Source organism: Salvelinus fontinalis, chromosome 24 (assembly GCF_029448725.1).
Source record: "Salvelinus fontinalis isolate EN_2023a chromosome 24, ASM2944872v1, whole genome shotgun sequence".
In the NCBI taxonomy this organism is placed as follows: domain Eukaryota; kingdom Metazoa; phylum Chordata; class Actinopteri; order Salmoniformes; family Salmonidae; genus Salvelinus; species Salvelinus fontinalis.
This window is the reverse complement of record NC_074688.1, coordinates 11629533-11637675: the sequence shown is the minus strand read 5'-3', so window position 1 is coordinate 11637675 and position 8143 is coordinate 11629533. Positions and strand designations below refer to the sequence as shown.

At 42.9% G+C, this 8143-nt stretch overlaps 1 protein-coding gene across 1 annotated transcript; it reads right to left on the bottom strand.

Moving 5' to 3' along the window:
- Positions 1–1298: 1298 nt before the first annotated feature.
- On the bottom strand, positions 1299–4541 carry LOC129821912 (mRNA decay activator protein ZFP36L1-like). Its single transcript, XM_055879649.1, has 2 exons — positions 4376–4541; positions 1299–3979 (listed from the first exon to the last, which is right to left on the bottom strand). The coding sequence occupies exons 1-2, from the start codon at positions 4427–4429 to the stop codon at positions 2831–2833; spliced, it is 1203 nt and encodes a 400-aa protein (XP_055735624.1). The 5' UTR covers positions 4430–4541; the 3' UTR covers positions 1299–2830.
- Between the last annotated feature and the right edge of the window lie 3602 nt (positions 4542–8143).

The window sequence follows — 8143 nt, the reverse complement described above, 5'->3', positions numbered from 1 at the left end:
TCCAATGATAAAACTGGGGGGGACAAAATTGCAATTTCAGAAATGAAAGTTGGTCCCCTGCATAATTGTACAATTAGTGTAGGGGGCCCCCTCGAATGATGAATAGAGAGTCTTAATATGTCACAATTATGACTTGAATAAACTTAGCAATGTCAGTTTAAGTCACCAATGAAGAATCGCTAAACATTGCATACAGTGTAAATCTTACTTTTTACCAAATGGTAAATGTTTATTCTCTTCACCACTAGAGGGCAGCACCTCTGCAATAAACCAGGGGATTGTAGTAAGTAGCACTTCAACATAAACCTGGTATATGCTAAACATCATCACTTTGAAAATATAATCATACTATCAGAACTATTGGTATCTACATCACTTCCACAGTTAGCCATATGCAAGTAGATCAAAGGGTTTTCAAAGAATCTTAATACATGTATGGATTGGTCTAGGTCTACATATTTACAATTCATATTATCACAAAGTGTATTGTTCAAAGCAATGCATTAGAATCCTCTTATGGATTACAGTTGGGATATTTTGCATTGGTTTTTCAGTCAGTCCCTTGGATGTCTCCAAAGTTTTGCCTGAATGATCTTTGCTCATAACTCTCAGACGAACACACACACCCATCTCTGCTACACCTCCACCACCCCCTCCTCCTGGTGAACAGTTGGGACAATCAACTGAAAGCCTCTACAACCCCCCCCCCCCCCCCCCCCTTCTCGTAGTCCCCAATAAATCTGCTCCCTGGACCTATGACTTCTCAATAGACTTGCAAATCGCCCTCCCCTACTTCAACAAATTTCCATGGGCTAGCATTAGCATACAGATGTTAGTAAGAAAAAGAGAGAGCAGTCTCACAAAAGGGCTGCGCTCCGAGGAGAGCCCCATGCCTTTTCATGTCTTGCAGTAACCCCCTCCACCCCAACTTTTCAATATAATGACCGATCGCTATTGTCTGGGATTATTCAGCAGGGTGCTAGAACCCGAATGCCAGAACAAAGCCAAATAATAAACACACAAAACCAAACTTCTGTTCCCTTCTGTGTATGTGTGTGTCCAAATAAGATATCATTTTTGTATCATGTTCTCATTTTGTGCAGAGATACATTCTTGTTCAATCTTCATCACAAACATTTTATCCTACTATTTTTCCTCTTAGAAAGCATAGGCCTAAATAATTATAAAAGTATTTATCTGTTAACATCACTTTTTCTAAGATGAGAAATAATATCACTTTATTGCATGACAGTGATGGTATTAGGTGCAGTGTGCCTCTAAATATAACAAGTCAGTGAGACAGTGATATCCAAAAGTTTTATTTTGAACCAAACAGGTAAAAATATATTAAGATAGAAACCGGGATACATATCCCATGGAATGTAAACAATACACTTAAATTATATAGAAACCAACATAATATAAAACCGACACTATCATTTTTGCTTTGAAAAACAAAATAAATACGTTTTAATTTAACAAATGCAAAGCCGTGTTTGTTTTTCCAACACAGTTAAGGCTAAAGAAAAGCGCAGTCCTTCTTACTGAAGATGGGCCACAAAGACAAGTTCATTGTAAGATAAAATACACATAGTAATTCATGTCACTTTGTCTAATAACAGCTGGTGTGCAAGAGACCAAGATGTTGATGCAACCCATATTACTCATACATTGTGGCAACATTGTTTTCCTATGTTATTACCACACGTACCCTGAGGAAGACACAGTGATGCCGAAACGTTGGTAAATACCCATTAAATTGCCCGGAGTTCATATATGGTGTGTGCGACTTTATTTTAATAGTTTATTCATTGTTAGTCAGCACCTCCACACAAACTAATTGTTTTGTGTGTGCGCCAGCTCATGTTTTTTAAATTACCTCACGTAACACCACAAATCATGTTTTAATATTATAGAAACAGTCACAAAATGGTGTATGAGAATCCTGTCTCATTGAGTAAGCAAAACTGAATGAATGTTTCAATTTTTTTGTTTTTTAACTTGAACGGTGAAACGCTGAAACCCAAACTAAAACACTGATATGCACTTGTTGTGTTAGAACACATAAAATACCTCCTGTAGCATCTTACTATGACCGGTGAGGGCAATAAGTCTATTTACTGATTGAACAAGGTAACTTGTAACACAAGTATTGCCTTCACTGGCATAACGCGATGATGGTGGACATGGCTCTGGCAGTGTCTACACTCAAGCAATTCAAAGTTCTAAAGCTACGCGATAGCTCAAACAAAGCGAAGAGTAAAGCATGTCCTTCTGCATCATGTACAAATGCACAACACAATTATAAACAAACTCTGTGAAAACATACAAAATAAATACATCTAAAAAAAAAAAAGCTCTATAGTTAGACTACCTGATAATACTGTCAATTAGTTGCCTTTACTAAAGGCTACATTTGTTTACAGTAGGCCTAGCTACGTTTTTGGATACATTTCAACATTTACTCTGCCTACAAGACAAGATAGATACTATGTTCAGCTTTGGTTACACTCTAAAGGGCAAGGGTATAAGGAGAACCATTGAAGTTGTAAAAAGCACATGTGTGCACAGTAGGTTTGTCCTTCTACCAAGCCCAAAAGTATCATTACTGACATGTTTTTTTCAAAATGGGTACAAAAAAAATTCCCCAACAGAACTCTCTTAGCAAAGAAACCACGGATACTGTAAAGCTAGTTGAGGCACCCATAGTAGCTAAAAACGGGTATACAACAGTATACATGGATATAAAAAAATATATATATGTTGGCTAGCTTTAAAACACTTAGCAGAATTCCTCTGTTTGGATGAGAATGCAATGTCCAGTTAACGTTTAGTCATCTGAGACAGAGAGGCGGCTAAAGATGGGGAGACGTCTGCCCTCAAGGCCAGGGGACTCACAACCACTCTGGCTACTGGAGCTGGTGTAGCCTTCCTGGTCGGAAAGAGAGTCAGGTGAAGCACACCGCTGCATGGCAGGCAGGCCGGTGAATGAGAAGGCATTGCGGTGAGAGTTATGTGCAGCTGACTTTTGCGCACTGACAGTTTGGCACTTAGAGTCAGTGATGGCGTAAAAGTGAGGGTTGTTATTAATCTGATCGTTCCCGAAGTCAGATGAGAACGGATAGTTGTGCTTTAGTGTAGCAGGTTCTGGAAACAATGGGGACAGCAGTTCTGGGCTACCTGTGGAGGGCGGGGATGATACTGAGGATGCCCTGGAGAACAGCATGGGCTCTGGAACGGGTTGGAATCCGGTCAGCGCTTGGGGAGAGGAGAAGCCAGCGAAACTAATGCTGTGACGCAACAGCTGTGGGCGTTCTCGCATCTTCTGTCGCTGAGGTGGCGCTCCGCCATCGGGCCCGAGCTGCTCGTCCGCATTATGGATGAAGTGACAGCGGGCACCATAGGGGCAGAAGCCAATGGTGTGGAACGTGCGGCAAGGCTCGGTTTTGTACTTCGGGTGCCTGCTCAAGTCACGCTGCTCATCCGTGCCGTGGGCAAACTGACACTTGGCTCCGTATTTGCATGTGCCACTCTCCTCGTAAGTGCGGCACATTTCGGTTTTGTACCGGGTGGAGATGGGAGGGGAGGGGGCGAGTGACTTTGGAGATGACAGGCAGCTGGTGCTGATACTTAGGCCGGGTGGGGGCATCAGAGGAGGGGTGGTGGGGAGCTGCTGCTCGTTGTACCCGAGGCTGCCAACATGGCCCTCTATCATGCTGACCGAACGGTCCACACGGAATGGGATGTGGTTGAGAGAGGAGCGGGGCAACTGTTGCTGGTGTTTCAGGCTCCACTGTTGGTTAGCAGTGTTAGTAAGGGCCCAGCAGGCTGGCTCGCCGATTGGGTCCACACTCCCGCTGTTGAACTTTGAGTTGGGCAGGGTAACCGGGCATAGTGAGTGTCTGCGCTGAAATCCCACGACGCGCTGCATTTGCGTGGTGGCTGGTGCGCCATCTGGCATGTCCAGACCACGGAAATTCTATCACACAAGAGAAGAATAAAGTCACATTCCAAGACCGGGGATTCAAGCCATGGTCAAGCTAATACAATGTAAATATATGCTGAACCAAATAAACAATAAACAGCAAGCAAACACAATAGCCCATGTCAAGTTCCAAAAGTTGGCTATAGTGCGCTTGATTTGACAAGGAATGAACGACAGATGGAAACCGTTACGCGCGTGAATCAGAAAGTTTGAAGCCTTTTCTTTTTAGCCAAAACGTTGATAAAAAAGGCACGCATACAACTCCAAGGTACAATTATTAAATGCTATATTTGATAGTGTATTATTTACCAGTTTAAATAAAACGTATAACTTTCAGACATGTGCTATATAGCCTGATGTATTAATAAACATTTCAAACCATCTTCTTACCTTGCAGAACTCATCCTCCAGTTCCAAAAATGGCGTTAGGAAGTCGGATGGCATTGTACTGATGCCTCAGTCAGGTTATCCCACTTCACAGTAGAGTGTGTTCTGTGTTGGTGCAGGAAGACGCCCTAATCAAGCGCTTCTGAAGTTTCTCAGCCATCTGTTGGAATCCCAAATAAATAGTTGAGAAGCCTAGCTCCACCCACATTTTGGTGACAAGGCGTGTCTTGCGTGGAGGGGATGCCTCCTGAGTTATAGTACTAGCCCCCCCCCCATGCACGTTGATATTCTCTTGCTGAAACAAATATGTGGAGGTTGATATACAACACTTTAACTTATAGGCCTCCTATAGGCTATACTTCATAGTTTAAACATACATCCAAACAGCCACAGATTTACACTAGTGGTCTGTTAGTGGGGTTAGTTATGTTGGTCTAGATATTTGTGTAAATAAATTGACTGTTAATGCCATTTATGAATTCATTACATGCCTCTCTCTTGTGGTTGTAAGTCATGGGAAAGTGAAGCGTCAATATAATTATAATTGCACTTATTTGTTTGTTTTTATTGGATGTGACTGCTGCTGTATGCAAGGGTGAGTACACTTTCATCTCTTTGACCCATTGGCTCGTCATGGTCTAATATAATATGGGGATGTGTTTTGTGGCATGTTTGGCATGTCAAAGGCCCAGATTTGGATATGAAATCGTGTCTGGAGGAGAGAGGAAATCTACAATGCCCTTCAACTATGATGTTATTTCAGGTATTCAGTTGTAAATGGCCGCCGTAACACAAGCACAAACCGCAACAAGGGCCCCACCCTTAACTCAAGGGCCTGCTGTCAAACAGTATTGTATTTTGAATAAAGTGGGGAGGATGGGGTTCACCAGTCTGGCAGATAACAGAGGTTGTATGAAGGTTGTATGAAGGTTGTATGAAATGCAATATGCTCCATAACTAACCAAACCCTGTGGACTGATTACATGCTTGTTACAGACGTTTGTGCTCTTTTCATAAACCTTATGCACAGAACAGAACACATTCTACCAGAGACATTGTAGAAAAGTCCAACTAGACAGGGTTATTAGGTTCACAGTGGGTGGGAGAGCATACTCAAACATTTGAAAGACAGTGTAGGCAAATTCAAGAAGGGCAAATGGTTACAAAGGATGGGAAAAGCTTACAAATCCCAACACTTTGAACTGAAACTTAATTCACTTGGCATTTTGTTCAACACAGATGTGGGATTTTAATTTGATCACCCTGTTGCTGGAGAACTTTCCTGCAACGCAGGTATCCCATTTACAACTCATGGTGTATTTGAGGTTTAAAAGGCCACTTTGAAATTTCAGACTTCCTTTTTCCTTACAAAAAAAGATAAAACCCTACAAAACGTATCATTAATTCAAATCCACATAATTTCCAGTTCCTGCAGTATTATTTTCCTGCTCTAGCAAACTGGCTCAAATTAAGATCCTACATCTGTATGTCTCCTGATGCCTGAATGTAGGCCTCGTTCTGACTCTGTACCTCCCTACCTGACATTTGGTGATACGAACCGAAAATAACCCTAAAATCTACATCATTATGCATAGTACATGGGTAAAAACACTCCGGAAACATTTCCGTAGAACCTTTCAGTCGACAGAAAGCACTGTCCCTTTAAACCACTGTTATGCCTTGTCTTCAACAGTAGAGTCAACACTTCTTACCATTCTGTAAGAACAGAGATAGGGCCCAGCCATCAGTCTGCTATCCCAGGATGACACTTGTTGTTTTGAAGTAGATAAGGAGGAGGGTTGTTTAAATAGGGCATGAAAAGACAAGCAACTGAAACTAAGGTTGCTGTTTGTCGAGTCACAGTGTCAGTAAACCAGATTAAAGTCTATCTCCACAATGACAAGAGACAGTGTCAATTGTCTTTAGTGACAACAGTGAGAAAAAAACTCACTATACTGCTGGGTGACAGTATATTGCTGTTTTAGGGACTGTCTCATGCAGGAGTCTGATTCATAGTAATAGAGGCTCATTTTAAATGCTATTTTATAGCTTTATCTCATGTTGGTGTCTGTCTATTAGACATTGTGCATTCTACCACTCTCCTGACACAGTTTAGTTTCTCCCATGCTGTTTTTGTGAGGCTGTGGAGGTGGAGAGAAAGGTGGAGGGGCCTCCACAGTCATAGCCACCCCGACAAAGAGAGAGAGAAAAGAGACAGGGATGGCCCAACTCCGAAAAGAGACAATCATCAGGGCACAATCAATGTCCTCCCGGAGGCATGGTATGGTTCCACCAATTATGCTTGAGCAATGGTGCTCACTGGGGTAACAATGGGATTATGCAGACGCCGGCCTGGGCCTTCTCCCTCTGATTGGCCCTGCTCTATGTGAGCCATACCAGCAGGCCTCTGTCACAGATTCCTGTGCATGGATCTATAGTAGTGCATGGAGGGAAAGGGCTTTGTTAATGATTAGACAATCAGGTCACAATGGGGGAGCCATCACACAAGAGGGGGTGCAATGGCTGTTAGAGTTTTTGCTTTTGACCCTCAATGGGAACGTCTCAGCTTCTTTATGGTGTCTGACTCCTAGGACCTTTTTTGTCTTAGTAAAGCAGCCCACTGATGCGTCTCCAAGCTGCTATACAATAGGCATACCCTAATGCAAAGCCGCAGCAACATTTTGCCAGTTAAATGTTGTTTTCTCTACAAATTATTTATGACTTTTATGACCACAATGAGTGTTTCATGAAAATTACAGTGTGCGCACGATTCAAAAACGGTGATGCTCAATGGTTTCCTTACGGCGCTTGTGGTCAGTTTCTGTAACAGTCTGGCGTTAGCCCTTATCTGCCTATAATCATGACTGGTGGATGTATTGTTTTTCTTGCAGGAAGGCATGACTTAGCAACTGATTCCGTTGTGCGGTGGCCGTTACATAATCCACGATAACTGCCGGGGATATCAGGGCTGAGAGAGGTAAACGGTAGCAGTGAGGTTTTGGTCCTGACCAGGACCCACACTCCCCAGAGAAAATGAAAACAAGTGGGTGAATCCTGACCGTTAGTTTTTAGACACAGGCAATACAGTTAACTGATTCTGTGAATTGGTGTTCAAATTGTAGCGGTTGCGGGCTACAGAGAACTGTCACATTGCAAAAGGGAAACTGTTGGAACTATAAATAAAAGGGTTTTAGGAGAGGGAGAGACATGTGTTGTCTTGACATGCTGCTTCTCATTACACAATCTTAACGTTTTGATTTTGTCATTTAAAACATGTTTAAATAACATCACACTATCTGATGATCATGAAGAAATGGTTAAAGTAGCTTATACATTGTCATTACATGATAATCCCAAGCCATAATGGCACTAGCATTACTTGCTAGCTTTCTTGTTGTTACAAAGGGAAGCCTTTTGCTGCTTGTGTTTGAGATGCCATCCACAGTGACATTTATTAGTAATGCACAAGCTATCCTGCTACCCCTCCCCTTCCTCTATCTTTCACCGTTTCACTGGAGCTTCCAGTTCCCCCTTTCCGGCCCCAGAGCAAGATAGTTTCACAGAGCCTATGTTGGAGCTCCAAACCCCACCCCCACAGCCTTCGCCCCCCAAACGATCCGGGCCTGCCCTCATTGTGCGCCCCTCACAAGAGTCCCTTTGTTGTGACCCTACAAATGCCAGGCCGGAAATACGCTCTGCGGCTCAGATAAACATGGCCTGGCTGTAAACACGTCTGGAGCTCTGGAGGGCCAGGAGGACCATGCCAGGGCC